At 37.0% G+C, this 18,496-nt stretch overlaps 1 protein-coding gene across 1 annotated transcript in view; it reads right to left on the bottom strand.

The window, feature by feature from the left end:
- LOC138306792 (transcription factor 4-like) overlaps nt 1-18,496 on the bottom strand; it is a 76,311-nt gene that overhangs the window by 36,695 nt on the left and 21,120 nt on the right. Inside the window, 5 exon segments of the mRNA XM_069247282.1 lie at nt 7,769-7,803; nt 8,525-8,609; nt 10,955-11,007; nt 11,641-11,746; nt 12,156-12,214. Coding sequence (XP_069103383.1) covers nt 7,769-7,803; nt 8,525-8,609; nt 10,955-11,007; nt 11,641-11,746; nt 12,156-12,214 — 338 coding nt within the window.

Here is an 18,496-nt window from a genome sequence, read left to right as displayed (position 1 = left end):
AACAAATACAATAGAACATTTCAGCTGCAGGTCGGAATGGATGGATAAATAACAAATACAATAGAACATTTCAGCTGCATCGATGGATAATAACAATACTAAAATAGTAATTTCAGCTGCAGGTCGGAATGGATAAATAACAAATACAATAGAACATTTCAGCTGCAGGTCGGAATGGATAAATAACAAATACAATAGAACATTTCAGCTGCAGGTCGGAATGGATAAATAACAAATACAATAGAACATTTCAGCTGCAGGTCGGAATGGATAAATAACAAATACAATAGAACATTTCAGCTGCAGGTCGGAATGGATAAATAACAAATACAATAGAACATTTCAGCTGCAGGTCGGAATGGATAAATAACAAATAACAAATACAATAGAACATTTCAGCTGCAGGTCGGAATGGATTAAATTACAATCTCATTGTCTTTTAGTCAGTAATGTCTATAAATAGATATTCCTCATCTTAAAACACTGTAAGCCCATTCACCAAACTCAACCTTGTCAGTTTTAGGACAAGGTATGGGGGTCATTGTGGACTGATCCCCCTCTGGGTTTCCCATACCCCCCCCCCCCCCTCCTCTGGCTTTCCCATACCCCCACTCCTCTAACAGGTAATTAGATCCACAGTACCTCAAGGCCTGCTCCAGTAGTGATAATAACCAGATGTGAAAGCTGCAGGGTCTGGCTATCAGCTCAACCAGTACCTCACTTAGAGTAAATATCCTTAAACTGTGTACAGTATAAATATACCTTACAGAAAATATCCCTAAACTTTGTACAGTATAAATATACCTCATTTAGAGTAAATATTCCAAAACTTTGTACAGTATAAATATACCTCACAGTAAATATCCCTAAGCTTTGTACATTATAAATACACCTCACTTACAGTAAATATCCCTAAACTGTGTACAGTATAAATATACCTCACTTACAGTAAATATCCCTAAACTTTGTACAGTATAAATATACATCACAGTAAATATCCCTAGTGTACAGTATAAATATACCTCACTTACAGTAAATATTCCTAAACTTTGTACAGTATAAATATACCTCACAGTAAATACAGTAGTATATAATATACCTAAATATCCCTAAACTGTGTACAGTATAAATATACCTCACACAGTAAATATCCCTAAACTTTGTACAGTATAAATATACATCACAGTAAATATCCCTAGTGTACAGTATAAATATACCTCACTTACAGTAAATATTCCTAAACTTTGTACAGTATAAATATACCTCACTTACAGTAAATATCCCTAAACTTTGTACAGTATAAATATACCTCACAGTAAATACCCCTAGTGTACAGTATAAATATACCTCACAGTAAATATCCCTAAACTGTGTACAGAATAAATATACCTCACAGTAAATATCCCTAAACTGTGTACAGTATAAATATACCTCACAGTAAATATCCCTAAACTTTGTACAGTATAAATATACCTCACAGTAAATATCCCTAAACTGTACAGTATAAATATACCTCACAGTAAATATCCCTAAACTGTGTACAGTATAAATATACCTCACAGTAAATATCCCTAAACAGTAAATATTCCTAAACTTTGTACAGTATAAATATACCTCACTTACAGTAAATATTCCTAAACTTTGTACAGTATAAATATACCTCACTTACAGTAAATATCCCTAGTGTACAGTATAAATATACCTCACAGTAAATATCCCTAAGCTTTGTACAGTATAAATATACCTCACAGTAAATATCCCTAAACTGTGTACAGTATAAATATACCTTACAGTAAATATCCCTAAACTGTGTACAGTATAAATATACCTCACAGTAAATATCCCTAAACTGTGTACAGTATAAATATACCTCACAGTAAATATCCCTAAACTGTGTACAGTATAAATATACATCACAGTAAATATCCCTAGTGTACAGTATAAATATACCTCATAGTAAATATCCCTAAACTTTGTACAGTATAAATATACCTTACAGTAAATATCCCTAAACTTTGTACAGTATAAATATACCTTACAGTAAATATCCCTAAACTTTGTACAGTATAAATATACATCACAGTAAATATCCCTAGTGTACAGTATAAATATACCTTACAGTAAATATCCCTAAACTTTGTACCGTATAAATATACCTCACAGTAAATATCCCTAAACTTTGTACATCCTTTTTAACCTTTATCCCCTCCCCCCTAAACACCTTTCAACAACCCCTCCCCACCCTGAACACCCCTTTTTTACCCCTCACCCCTGAAAATACTTTGTTTACCTCTCCCCCCTGAACACCCCTCTCCCCTGAACACCTCCCTCTCCCCTGAACACCTCCCTGTCCCCTGAACACCCCTTCTCCCCTGATCACCACCCTCTCCCCTGAACACACCCTCCCCCCTGAAACACCCCCCCCCCCCCCTGAACACCCTCCCCCTGAACACCCTCCCCCTGAACACCCCTCCCCCTGAACACCCCCTCTCCCCCTGAACACCCCCCTCCCCCTGAACACCCCTCTCCCCTAAACACCCTTTTTTTTGACACCTTTTTTACCTCTTCCCCCCCCCCTGAACACCTCTTTTTTTTACCCCTCCCCCTGAACATTTTTTTTTTACCGCTCCCCCCTGACCACCCTTTTTTCCCTTCCCCCTCTCCCCTTTACTACCCCTCCCCATGAACACCCTGTAGATGAGGTACATATGCCAGCTCTAATCACCAACACATCCCCTACACACAAACACATGGTAACCATCAGCATTTATAATTTACTAAAACCCAGTAACCATTTCCCTGATCTTCCATCTGTCCCGAATCTTTTGTTCCTATACTGGAGACTTCCAAAATACTAAAACATTATCATTGCTATTCTTATAAGACTCTTCCCTATGTAGATACTAAAGAAATAAGCATATTCTACCCGAGGGTAAAAGCATAATTTTTTTTTTATTTTTTTTTAGTAATATCCCAGGTAATACCGGACCCTTGCTGAGGATTTTAAAACGTTTTCTGATCCCAAGGGTAGAATATCCATATCCTTCTTATCCTTGTTTGAAATGGCAGTTTTCTTTCATGCTTTCACATTATTTTACCAAAAATGCAAATAAATTATCACAAACATGAAATTACGATATTTTTAACAAAAATCCCTCAGTTTGCATCCTTTACAATATATAACTGAACATGTTTCTAAAATTGGCATTCAATTTTTTATCAAGAAAGCAGGGTGGTTTTTTTTTTTTTTTTTTTTTTTTTTCATTTCACAATACTTTATTGTAACATAAAAAGGAAAAATAGGAAATGTCTGAATTAGTCTTCTCATCGAACAGATTTTAAGTTGGTACCATTTCATAACAAGGTTGTATTGTATTGTGGCTGAGTATATATTACGTGATAAACCGGTATTTCACCCGTAATGTATTTCTTTAATTCTATCTATACTACACCCATGATATCCAAATGTTTTTATATCTAAACATACAAAATGACCTCACATATTTCTTACTATTGTTACCCATGTTAGTATAGAAACTCAGTGAGAAAAATAAAAGATAAGACCGGATTTCAGCCTACCATAAAATAACATAAGTGTACAACTTCATCTTTATCCACAGGTGTGGTTCGACAATGATGAAGCCACCGAGGTCCTTCATCAAGGTCGGCAAATGTTGCTTTATTTCTCCGCCTTTCATTTCTGACATTCACAAACTCAAAGAAATGATTCCACAGAGCATTGCTAACACCGTTCTATCTTTATATGATATTTTATAGCCCTGGTATAAAACACTAGCTGTAAATCAATATTTTATAAAATTCTTGTTAAGAAATATTTCATATTTAAAAAAAATATTGTGGCTTAAAATGAGCCTTTCTTACATAAGAGAAGATTAAAGATGCTCCACCGCTGACAAATGGTATTTTTTCACTATCAAAAACAGGAACAGACGATTTAGTATTTTTCTTCAGTTACAAAAGTTACTTACTTTATACCATTACCACCATTGAAAAGTTTGAGCTTCTAATTTTACTTCAAGTTAAAAATATGAAAAAAATTAATTGCATCCCGAAAAAATTCCGTGGCACTATATCCTATATGGAATGAAGTAATGATTGCGCATGCACCAAAGGCGAACTAAATTATTTATGTTATTTTTTGTGCTAATTAGGCGTATATATACACGATTAAATGCCAATTATTGTTCAAATGATGAATATCATTTATGCTCTGTCGGCGGTGGAGCATCTTAACAAAAGTAGGAAATCCAATATAGTCAAAACCATCATAGCAAAGTGAAATATCGCGAAATTTCAAGTAAAATCAGTACTGCTTGCAGCAGTTACTAAAATAATTTTACTTACCGTATTCGACCCAATAAGCACCCATGTCCCTATAAGCGCCCCCCATCACTTTTTAAGGCCTCAATTTTAATTGCCCAGGCATAAATAAAGACCAAAACTATTAAAACTGTACAGGTTTGAAATAATTTTAAGCACCTTTTCATTTGTTAAATTCCTTTAACGCCCTGGGCACTTAATAGGTCAAATATGGTAAATAATAATAAATTATTATTTTTTTGTTTTTTACCATAAAATTAAGTGATAGTCTTATCAACCAAATACAAACACGACAGAGTAATTTCCCTTTAACATCCATTAACCTATGACTTCTATTCTAATATAGAAATACATTGTAGTGTAATCTAAATCACTAGGTAATTCAAGACTTGAATTATGGACCAATTCTTCAAACAAACATTGAAAAACCTTCTCTGAGAATCAACCTCAATTTATTTTTTTATTCAGTTATATTTGTGTAACTATAACTTGCCCATGCAGTCTTATCTTTAACATAGGCATGGCAGAGTTACCTCCCTTTTCCTTCCACAGACCTACAGAGACCACCAACAAAGATGTACAATAATCAATCAGCTAGCTTCTAAGTAAATTACCGCGAGATAACAACTGAAATCTACATTGTGTATAGCGGACACAAAGATAATGACAAAGGTGCTAATCAGAGTATCTAATTATCACCAATACAAGGAACATTTAAATAAATCAAGATAAAGACTGTTTGTCCAGGGATCTAAGGACTCTTTTACACAGGGGAACATACAAAAAATACATTTATACGGTAAATTGAGATATTTTGGCGTCAGAAAATTTTGGCATTTTTGTATCAAAATAGGGTGGTTAAATTTTGGTGTGTTTGAATTTCCTGTTTTGTGATTGATGCACAGCTCTTATCTGTGGCCAAAATTTGATCATTGATGATTCCAATGTACATCTACACCGTACAGATATTAGCTTAATTTGACCACTTTCCTCCCAAATCTCAAGTTCCTTTTAATTTTCCCTTAATTCTATACTAATACAAAAATACCCTGGATACTAAAATATTTAAAATCTAAAATATAACAAATTGGAGCTCGAGGAATACTTGAAATTTGATACAATAGTGAGAAAAGTATGAAATATATAAAACAAGATTTCAAAGAGTGAAGAATAATTAAGATTGGATAGTATTCTCATTAAAACTGGACTTGAACTATCATCTTCTAAAAAATTCTGAAAAAAATGGGGATTCTACAATAACATTTTTAGTGTATTGATGCCACAAACGTTCAGAAAGCGTAGACTGAATCCCAACCTAACTGGTCTGCCCATTATCTATAAACCACTCTATATCATCTTACAGTAACCAGTTTCAAATTAAAGTAAAATATAAATATAACAAGGTCCCTCCTGAGATACAGCCATAAAACTTTATAACATGGCTTCGGCATTAGGATATTGACATTTTATGTATAGATTGACCGAAGGGAGCACTTATTCAGACCGGGTTGCCCTCGTACGTCCTTATCTAGTGACTTTGCCAAACTTCTGTAGTAAACAAACTTCTCCTTGCCTAGACAGTAGGTTCTTACATCCACTTCAACAAAACAATAAAATTTTATTCACCATAGTAGTTTGACATTCTATAATTTTATTTTTTTTTTCATTTTTTTCGTTTTTGTAAAAAAGTAGTTCCAAAGTTGAGTATGAATGATGGGTTTTCAGTAATATCCCCCGCTGGGAGCCCCTCGTGTGAACAGTTAGGTTTCCAGTGGCTGGTTCGGGACAATGACTCTGAACTAGTGTACCTGTGTACAGGTGTGTAAAGGTAACAGCTGGGCCCACTCAACCGTGAACACCTGCAATTGGCCCTATCCTCGTTAAAAGGTACGCCTACAGGTACAGCCGAGTCCCTGATCCACCTGAACCAACATTATGACTATTTGTGTATTGATACAAGACACCAAATTCACAACTCTGTGCGTCGGGGCACTTCAGTCTGAACCACCGCCACAACAGTCATTACAAAATGAAAGTGTAAATTGTAAACTAGACTGCAAGTATTCTATCATCCAGCCCACAGCAGTACTACATTGGTAGACTAAACGTTAAAATTGTACAAAAGAAGCATGCAATATATAGACATTCATATCCATGACTTGAATTTGTGGGGTTAGCAATAAATAGTCAAGATTTTAAAGAAAAGATTCCATCTTGTGAACGAAGAAGAGTTAGGTAGGAAAGTGGCTATTCTATTATTAGCCCTTGACCTCCAACTTTGGATCTGTGACCAGGTGATTAAGGTGTCTTGACATTTAACTAGTCATCCAGAGTTGCAAGTCACAGAGCGACATTGCATGAAATACTCATGCAAATACTATATATAACATTTGTTACCTTTACCTGTCCAAAAATTGTCATGGTTGATTGAACACACTTTGATCCTAGTTTTACCTATACCAGTCCAATATCATTCCAGACTGGTTGCTCATGCATTGTTAGCTTTCAAAATCTATTGAGAGTATTTGGACTCGGCCTACGGCCTCGTCCAATCCATTATTTCAAAGAATAGACAGCTTTCGGACATTCTCCTTTACTTAGCCCTTGACCTCCAATTTTGGATCTGTGACCAGGTGATTAAGGTGTCTTGACATTTAACTAGTCAGCCAGAGTAGCCCAGTGGTCAGACATTCAGCCCCTACTATTCAATTCTGTGTTACTGTGGCTTAGTGGTTAGTTTCCTGACACGGAACCACTATTTTTCAACTCTTGGTCACTGTGGCTTAATGGTTAAGGTGTATGACATTCTACCACTAGCCCTCCATGTCTGGGCCACAGTGGCTGAGTGGTTAAAGTGTCTGACATTCTACCACTAGCCCTCAACTTCTGGGTCACACTGGCTGAGTGGTTAAGGTGTCTGACATTGTATCATTAGCCCTCCACCTCTAGGTCACAGTGGCTGAGTGGTTAAGGTGTCTGACATTCTATCACTAGCCCTCCACCTCTGAGTCACAGTGGCTGAGTGGTTAAAATGTCCGACATTGTATCATTAGCCCTCCACCTCTAGGTCACAGTGGCTGAGTGGTTAAGGTGTCAGACATTCTTCCATTAGCCCCCGACCTCTGGGTAACAGTGGCTGAGTGGTTAAGGAATCTGACAGTCTACCACTAGCCCTCCAACTTTGGACTATTAAATAAAATTCTACCACTAGTCATCCAGGTTTTGGCCTAATGCTAGCGGAGTGCTTTAGCACTGTATAAATAGTCATCCAGATCTTAGCCTAATGCAAGATATTTATATACACAAAAAAATATCAAGAAACTAATCTTGGAGGCAAGACCTACTGAACAAGACATAGAACTCCAACATGCAGTAGCTTTCTGTTAATTTAGTCAAATGTTATCACAAGTTTACAATAATCTCTTACCTTTCTGGACTTTGGTCCATGAGCACCTCGTCGACCTAAAATGAAATAGTAAGGCCCTGAATTACAGTCTAAACCCTAGAACTTGCATTCCTCACATAGAAATAAGGGGCGTTCCATCAAATACATTGTTGTAATGTGTGGGTCTATATAGATCTTTTTTAAATTCAACATTATTATCTAAACAATCAAAATTAATTTTCATAAATTATTTTCAAATAATGCTAAACAAAGAAAAGAAATTCAAATGTCAATGATGCATATGGTGTAGGTAATTCATATTAAATTCTCTGAAGTTAACAGCAAATTCCATCACAACAAATCAAAAACAAGCAAATAATCCACAACAGTTACTTCCCCTTTTCCACATGCCAACCATCTGCATACTACAACAAGCTCAGAAGGCTATCACAAAGAACTGTGTATAAATCATCACCAGAAAAGTTAAATATTGAGACGTAGACGCTCAAAGTTATCGTGAGGAATCAATTTGATTCCCATTGATTGATTTCAAGAGGAAACCAAGTTTTGATTTGCAGGACCTTTTTTATAGTTGAATTAGGACTAAATCTTATCACTTTCTATTGGGGGAAAATGTAAACTGGGAAGGAAATTTTCAGGAGAAAACATGTTTTGTAACAGAAACTTCATTAGAATTAGAAATTTCCAATTTGGACTGGACCAATGACTGTGTTCTTTAACCTGCCGCTATGGAATGCGTTATTTCTCGTATTTGAGGATGTGAATTTGGCTACTGACCTTCAGGTCGTTTGTTGTAATAGGATGGGTACTTGCTCGGCGACATGGCACTTGGTGACATCGGTACGTTAGGACCCATCATGCTCTGTAAAATACATAAATAACCTATAGATACATAATGAAATCGCCTTATCCAAAGACTGGAACAGTTCATAATAGAATTACAGGGGGGAATAGTTCATAATAGAATTCAAGGGGGGGGGGGACAGTTCATAATGGATTACAGGGGGGGGGGGAAGTAATCAGAAGCCTTGAGTAGCGAAGATTGGGGGAACAAGTTGACAAGGATGAAACAGTTCATAATAGAATTACAGGAGGGTACAGTTCATAATGGGTTACAGGGGGGAACAGTTCATAATGGGTTACAGTGGGTAACAAGTTGACAAGGATGGAACAGTTCATAAGAGAATTACAGTGGGTAACAAGTTTGAAACAGTCCATAATGGAATTACAGGGAGGACAAGTTGACATGGCTGGCAAAGTCCATAACGGAATTACAGGGAGGACAAGTTGACATGGCTGGAACAGTCCATAACGGAATTACAGGGAGAACAAGCTGACATGGCTGGAACAGTCCATAACGGAATTACAGGGAGGACAAGTTGACATGGCTGGAACAGTCCATAATGGAATTACAGGGAGGACAAGTTGACATGGCTGGAACAGTTCATAACGGAATTACAGGGATCGAGGACAAGTTGACATGGCTGGAACAGTCCATAATAAAATTACAGGGAGGACAAGTTGACATGGCTGGAACAGACCATAATAAAATTACAGGGAGGACAAGTTGACATGGCTGGAACAGTCCATAATAAAATTACAGGGAGGACAAGTTGACATGGCTGTTGACAAATCTGTGCGATATCATACTGACAATATAACACTTACACAAGATTAGATGTTAATTCCTGTTTAATAACTACTGCTACAGGTAATGCTTAACAGATTCTGAATACATATATAAATCAAAAGGTCATAGGTCAATAGGTTAAACAGCAAACTATTATGTGGGTCATGTAAATAAAGGTCAAAAGGTCATGTCATATGTTAAAGGCCTGACAGAAAATTCAACAATGTAGCCAAAATTATTGACTTGATATTAAAAGAAAATAACAACTTCCAAATATTTTTACAAAAGGAAGAAAATAACAACTCCCAAATATTGTTACAAAGGGAAGAAAATAACTCAAAAATATTGTTACAAAAGAAAGAAAATAACAACTCCAAAATATTGTTACAAAAGAAAGAAAATAACAACTCCAAAATATTGTTACAAATTAAAAGGAAGAAAATAACAACTCCCAAAATATTGTTAAAAAAGGAAGAAAATAACAACTCCCAAAATATTGTTAAAAAAGGAAGAAAATAACAACTCCTAAAATAATGTTACAAAGGGAAGAAAATAACAACTCCCAAATATTGTTATAAAGGGAAGAAAAAATAACAACTCCCAAAATATTGTTACAAAGGGAAGAAAATAAAAACTCAAAAATATTGTTACAAAGGGAAGAAAAAATAACTCCCAAAATATTGTTACAAAAGGAAGAAACTAAAAACTCCTAAAATATTTTTAAAGGAAAACAACAACTCTCAAATAGAAGGCAGAAAACAACTTCCAAATAATATTTTAGAAAATAACAGCTCTCCAATATTGCTATCAAAGGCAGAAAATAACTCCCAAATATTGATATAAATGAAGTAACCTGACGTGGCCTGAAGTACACATTTAGAACATACGAGGTATTATTCCTGCTGTGTCCGTAGTGTGAAGTCTACAGATGAGTCTGCTAACAAGGTGCTCCTGTGTCTTGCACCTGAGCCCACAACAACCCTTGCCATCCCTATCATGTTTAATAGAATAGGCCATTCAATGGACTGAAATACTTAATGGAGCATTCCATATGCATTGGATGGGTAGAGATGATGTCTTCTCATTAAATGGATTTGTTGTCACATATGAGAGTTTTTGTACACAATTAATCCTCTCTCCATGCATCTTTTATATGTTATGGAGAATGTGCATGTCTCTTTTGTGAAAGGGTCATACAAACACAGAATCCCTTTTTCACTTTGAAATAGAAATCATACATGTAAAGTGTCTCCCTAAATTTGTGACACTTTATTTTAAAAGAAAATATCACCAGTTTTCAATATCAACAATAGTATGCCTGCTTGTTTTAGGTAAGGTCAAAGTTCAGTGTAATATGTAATTCAGAGGTTATAATGGAGGTCAAAGTTCAATATTTGAGATTTTACTGGCCCTTACAATCAGATGTAGTATTCCTAACAAGATTGGAAAAGGTCAAAGTGCAGAATCAACTATAACATAATGGTCAATATTGAAGATATCAACTACAAAATGACTAAAGTACTATTGCAGGTCAAAGGTTAGTGTAGCCAGTAGGTTAAAGGTCAAATGTGTCTCACCTGTGAAGAATTCATTGCTCCACCTGCTCTGTAAGGGATCTCAGGTTCTTTGTCTGTAAATAAACAAGGACTTGCTCTGTAACTTACATCTCAGTAACTCAAATGTTCACTCTAAAACTTAATACTCTGTAATACTTCTGGGTTACTCATATTCAAATGGTCACTTACTCAGCAATGAGTTAACATCTGGCTAACTCATATTCAAATGTTCACTTACTCAGTAATGCATTATCATCTGGTTAACTCATATTCAAATGTTCACTTACTCAGTAATGCGTTAACATCTGGGTAACTCATATTCAAATGTTCACTTACTCAGTAATGCATTATCATCTGGGTAACTCTTATTCAAATTCTGGTCACTTACTCAGTAATGCATTAACATCTGGGTAATTTCATATTCAAATGTTCACTTACTCAGTAATGCGTTAACATCTGAGTAACTCATATTCAAATGTTCACTTACTCAGTAATGCATTATCATCTGGGTAACTCATATTCAAATGGTCACTTACTCAGTAATGCATTATCATCTGGGTAACTCATATTCAATTGTTCACTTACTCAGTAATGCGTTAACATCTGGTTAACTCATATTCAAATGTTCACTTACTCAGTAATGCGTTAACATCTGGGTAACTCATATTCAAATCATCTGAGTAACTCATATTCAAATGTTCACTTACTCAGTAATGCGTTAACATCTGGGTAACTCATATTCACATTCTCTCCCTGCTGCTGACCATGCTGCTGACCATGCTGCTGACCATTGAAGTTTTGACCCTCATACATCTAAAACAAACACAGACAAAATATATTAAAGATGGCAAATCTACAATTCAAAATTTAGGAACAAAATGACATTTTAGTCTGTATTAGGTACCAAGCTCAGCAAATCACCATATTTAGATACTTTAAACAACAAGTAAATATTGGTACAGTGTACATGTAACAAAGATGTAAAAAAATTTTTATTTGACATACAAAGTCGCCCATCTCTCTCTTTTTTTTTTACACTCAAAGATGGAGAACATGACTGCAGCAAACAAAAACTCATTTCTTGACGTCTTTGATTCTTTAAATTCTTTTTTTCATTTGCATGGATTTATCTTTATAACAGCTAACTTCTTCAGTCTTCATTTGTAAGCGTTAAACTGTCAATATCTGTGTAAATTAGGTATAGGACATCCGATCTACTTACTCTGTTTTCAAATGAGCCACCTGGTGGATTCGTTGACGACCACGTTCCTTCGTCCATCTCTGAAAAAATTAAAAAACAAAAGTGTTAAAATGACTACATTCCTTGTCTATTTTGAGAAAAATGAAAACAAAAAAAGATGTACCAAAATGTTAGTTTCATTGTTTTTCTGATGAAGAGTTCACCTTTCATCCCTGTAACTTCATAATGAACTGCCCTAGTCTTTGAATGAGAAGAGTTTAAATGTGTTTTAGGGGGTGATAGAGGTAAAGATTCCAATAAATCTTGAAATTCTAGGAGATGGTTTTAAGTCCAATAATGAACTGTTAGTGATTAAAAATTTATGTCAAGGATCAGTTATATTAGGTAAAGTGATATTGGGGAATGATTTTTTTAAGTAGCTGGAGTTTGCCCTCCCCAAATCAATAGATCTATAGACTCATCCTACTATCGATAACAAAAGCCCTCAGACACAATCCCAGTTAAGTAGGCTATACTCAGATGATATCAGAAAAAACTTAATCCTAATACATATGATCAACGGCCAATTTTCACTGATGAATGCTGAATTTATTTCAAATAAAAGGCATTTTTGAAGAAAAAAGAAACATTTTATTTTTTTTTTTGGAGTGAGGGGGTGGGGGGAGGATTTTATAAAACCCTGTATTGGAACTATTCCACTTTTAGCATCAAAGAGTTCAAATTTTCCTATAAGGTGAAATATAAGCTAAATATACCTTAATTATTTGAAACCTTGATGAACATTAAGCCTTCAAGGTTACTGATGTTATAATCTTAGTGTTTCCTATAAAACAAAATTCTGGCAGAAGAAGCCAACCATAGACGGAGAATGACATGGTCGTGACATTCATTACCCAGTATGAAAGCCACGTGTATTCCTTGCCATGTAGAAATATTGGTGAGAGGACTCGTTTTAGCCCAATCTATATATAAGATAAATGTTGGACACTGCCATCCCTAATGTTACCATAAAACTATTACTGCCAGGCCATTTACAGCCGAGACGAGAAATCGTCACTGCATCTCTCGTTCCCCGACGGCCATCGCTGCTGACAGCTAATCGAAGACGAAATCATACATCTTGCCTCTAAAGCCCGGCGTAGCGGTCACCTAACGCAGCGACAGCGCCAAACTCCTCAAGAAACAATCAGCGATAAAAATTGAAAAATTTGCCACACAATGGCGCGTGGTATTGTTGGCGACAATGTTATGAAGCTGTGAGTGTAATTGACCTGGGGGGAAAGCTAGTCTGCTACCATACAACTACACTACCACTCTCAAAGGGCAGCTTCCAATATACCCTCATACACCATCAGCTTCTCAGTTATCTCCCCTGAAAACCTTCAGAGTTATCCCCCCTGATGCCCCTGAGGTTTTAAGCCTAGTGGGTTATATACTGGTTGTGTAACAGAATGAGAGTTTATACAAATGTAAAGTTGTTAAGCTAACCATACTTGGCTGTTAGGCCCACAGATCAATAGGCTAAAGGCTGTCGCACAGTTAGCGATACCACTGCCACAATTAACCAATAATCTTAAACAAATCTTGTGCCTCCTTGCCTGCCGTCGTAACGGACGTCTGATGCATGGGGCCATCATCACATGTCTAATATCTAATCACCAGATATGACAAATTGGTGTAAATGTGTATCCAGCATACATAACAGCTAACCACTACAGGACCAGATATGACAGATTCAGGACCAGATATGACAGATAGAGGACTAGTTATGACAGGTAAAAGACAAGATTTGACAGATACAACACCAGATATCAGATTCAGGACCAGATATCACAGACAAGAGGACAAGTTATGACAGATAGAACACCAGATATCAGAGATTCAGGACCAGATATGCAGACAGTGGACCAGATATCACAGACAGTGGACCAAATTTAACAGATACAGGACCAAAAATTACAGATACAGGACCAGATATGACAGATACATGACCATATATGACAGATACATGACGTGATATGACAAATACAGGACCAGGTATGACATATACAGGACCAGATATCACAAATACAGTATCAGACATCACAGATACAGGACCAGATATCACAGATATATGACCAGTAATGACAATGCCATATACCGAGTAGTTAAGGTGTCTGACATTCTACCACTCACACTCCATCTATGGGTCACAGTGGCTGAGTGGTTAAGGTGTCTGACATCCTACCACTAGTCCTCCACCTCTGGGTCACAGTGGCTGAATGGATAAGGTGTCTGACAACCTTATCACTAGCCCTCCACCTCTGGGTCACAGTGGCTGAATGGATAAGGTGTCTGACATTCTACCACTAGCCCTCCACCTCTGGGTCACAGTGGCTGAATGGATAAGGTGTCTGACATTCTACCACTAGCCCTCCAAATCTGGGTCAAAGTGGCTGAATGGATAAGATATCCAAAATTCTACCACTTGCCCTAAACCAATCTAGCACAAGTTAGATCAAGGCCTGTACATATACCAAGGCGATAGTTTTTCTATGAGAACTACAGGTCACATATATCATTAAAACTTGTCACCTCCTTCAATAACTACCAATATATACACTGACAAACCAGACAATAGACAACTAGACAGTGTGTAAATACTCAATTGTTAGTCGTTCTCATGTTCAACCAGATATATCAGTTCAAGATCTCTGTCGGCTTATGATGTTTTTTACACAAGTAAACTCTGTTGTAACACAATAGTTTCAATACCGGTCATTGCTGTTATCGCCCAGTTTTTCAATACCTGTCATTGCTGTTTTTCAATACCTGTCATTGCTGTTATCGCCCAGTTTTTCAATACCTGTCATTGCTGTTATCGCCCAGTTTTTCAATACCTGTCATTGCTGTTATCGCCCAGTTTTTCAATACCTGTCATTGCTGTTATCGCCCAGTTTTTCAATACCTGTCATTGCTGTTATCGCCCAGTGTTATCGCCCAGTTTTTCAATACCTGTCATTGCTGTTATCGCCCAGTTTTTCAATACCTGTCATTGCTGTTATCGCCCAGTTTTTCAATACCTGTCATTGCTGTTATCGCCCAGTTTTTCAATACCTGTCATTGCTGTTATCGCCCAGTTTTTCAATACCTGTCATTGCTGTTATCGCCCAGTTTTTCAATACCTGTCATTGCTGTTATCGCCCAGTTTTTCAATGTATGACCCGTTTCATACATTGCTGTTATCGCCCAGTTTAAACACTAATTATCTCTACACAAAACGAGGCGATCCACAGTCATTCAGTCCTCTTTATCATCCTGTCTTTTTAGTTGGTTTTTTTTTTCAAAACTTATGAGAAATAGAGTCTGATTGTTTCCTCTTGATTTTAAACAATGGCATGCCCACCTGTTTAACTCACTTTTTACTAACAAAAATCTGAGACTATAACTCACTTTTTACTAACAGAAATCTGAGACTATAACTCACTTTTTACTAACAGATTGAAATTTACTAACAGAAAATCTGAGACTATAACTCACTTTTTACTAACAGAAATCTGAGACTATAACTCACTTTTTACTAACAGAAATCTGAGAATTTAACTCACTTTTTACTAACAGAAATCTGAGACTATAACTCACTTTTTACTAACAGAAATCTGAGAATTTAACTCACTTTTTACTAACAGAAATCTGAGAATTTAACTCACTTTTTACTAACAGAAATCTGAGAATTTAACTCACTTTTTACTAACAGAAATCTGAGAATTTAACTCACTTTTTACTAACAAAAATCTGAGAATTTTAATCACTTTTTTCCTAACAAAGATCTGAGAATTTTAATCACTTTTTACCAATAGAAATTTTAAAATTAAAACTCACTTATCACCAATTTACGTTTTTTTATGTTAATCTTTTTTTTAATGTAATCTTTTTCCAATACATATCAATGAAAAAATTGTTCACAGCTTGATGTTTCTTACTCTGTATAGATCTGACGGTTCTCAATAAACAGGAGACAATGAAAATAAAGCATGTCAGGTCTTTCCCTCTAGCTATGACTTGGACAATACAATTCTGTTTGATATTTGAGAGTCCCATACTAAAATGTGCAAGTCCATTTTGCTAAAAACAATAAAATTACTGCAGATTTTGTACGTTCATTTATTTTATTTTTATTATTTTATTCTGTAATGACTTTATATAATTTTGTAAAATATCAAAATGAGCTTGCATTTCATTTGACTTTTCATTTTAACTACCTTTTAACATTGAGTCCCTTTATTTAATTAGTCCCTAGCCATTTCTATGTCATTGTTCTAATATATACTTCCCCAGTGTAACCCCCTGCGCCCCCCCCCCCTTACCACCACCATCACACTTACCCCAAACATGTATCTAATTACTATCATAGACACCAGAAATTCCCGACAACTTACAAACATGATATTTCACCACTGTCTGTTTCACCTTTCACTTTTTCAGGTAAAAACTTCATGCCCGATTACATTTCTAAAATTTTGTACATCTCAACCACAAATTTGTTGTCAAATTATCTAGTGAGCGTGACCTATCGCCATCCCTCATTTTCCTGTTGTATGGTTAACAGCCATCCCCTACAAAGTCCAAAAACACTATTGTGATTTCTTGTTTGCAGTGACAGAAACCAAAAACTCTAACCAACTTTTCCGGTGTTTTTGTTAACAATAAAAATTTATTTCTTTTGATACCATATTCACCTTAATTAAAACCCCTCTAGTTATAGATGTGTCAATCCCCCTCCCCCTTGATACCACTCTCTAAGGAGCCCCTTACTTTAGATACCTCCCCCCCCATCCACATACCCTTCCCCTCCCATGATGATCTCTCCCCCGGTACCCCACCCTCTCCCCACACCCAAGATACACCTTCCTTGTTCCCAAACACCCCCTACATACCCCTCTCCTCCCCTCCCCCTGGTGTCCCCCTAGATATCCCTGCCCCCTCCCCCTGATGCCCCCCTAGATACCTTGCCCCCTCCCCCTGGTGCTCCCCTAGATACCCCTGCCCCCTCCCCTTGGTGTCCCCCTAGATACCCCTGCCCCCTCCCCCTGATGCCCCCCTAGATACCTTGCCCCCTCCCCCTGGTGCCCCCTAGATACCCCTGCCCCCTCCCCCTGGTGTCCCCCTAGATACCCCTGTCCCCTCCCCCTGGTGTCCCACTAGAAACCCCTGCCCCCTCCCCCTTGTGTCCCCCTAGATACCCCTGCCCCCTCCCCCTGGTGCCCCCCCCCCCCCCCAGATAATACCCCCTCGTTAGTGTTTATTACAAGGAATACAGTATGTTCCTCTTTCCTGACATGTTTTTCACCACTTGCATTGTTGACATTAGATCTAACTAAAACTGGCAATGTTTACAACTAAATCAGCCACAGTGTTTATAAACAAAACAACACATTAGCCCTGGTAAAATTTAAACATGAATGGGCTACAATAAAAATAATAGAATTAGTTGCCTCTATACAATAAATGTTTAACATGAAGCTCAGATAGGATAGTATTAAATTAGAATGAAGTAGGGTGAATTATATTATATATAATAGACATTTATTCTGGGAATAGGGCAAATATCATCCTATATGAAGTGGTCATAAAAGGCCTTGAAATGCTGCTGAACCAAAAGTCTGGAACAAAGCTAGGCCAATCCTACACAGTGGACGTTTATTGGTATTAGACATCTCGACACGGAGCACAATATCGGGCTATACCGACTAATCCCTACCACACTTCTCACCTCCTGTATACACCAGGTGAAAAACTGACAGGTAAGCTCCACAGGTAGATAAGAAATTCGACCTAAACAACACACGACATCCGAACTTAGACAGCCTGACCTCTGACCCAACTCGGTGAATTGAGTATTTAAATTTCGCTTTTCATTCATGAAGAAGAGGCCCCATTAAGGAAAATCAAACAGGATAGTCGATTTCTAAAAACAGACAGTCTATAACAGTAGTAGTGACATTCACTGATTTTGTAACATTTGATTCCAACCCCCCCCCCCCCCCTCCATTTATTACCAATGTGGAGTGGAACTGAAATCATGGAACAGCCCCTGACAGTGATCTGAAATGTCTCACCCAATGTGGAACTGAAATCATGGAACAGCCCCTGACATTGATCTGAAATGTCTCACCCAATGTGGAACTGAAATCATTGAACAGCCTCTGACATTGGTCTGAAATGTCTCACCCAATGTGGAACTAAAATCATGGAATAGCCCCTGACATGTATCTGAAATGTCTCCCCAATGTTGAAGTGAAATCATGGAACAGTCCCTGACATTGGTCTGAAATGTCTCACCCAATGTGGAACTGAAATCATGGAACAGCCCCTGACATTGG

This window comes from Argopecten irradians, chromosome 13 (assembly GCF_041381155.1).
Source record: "Argopecten irradians isolate NY chromosome 13, Ai_NY, whole genome shotgun sequence".
Classification (NCBI taxonomy): domain Eukaryota; kingdom Metazoa; phylum Mollusca; class Bivalvia; order Pectinida; family Pectinidae; genus Argopecten; species Argopecten irradians.
This window is presented reverse-complemented; position numbering and strand designations above follow the sequence as displayed.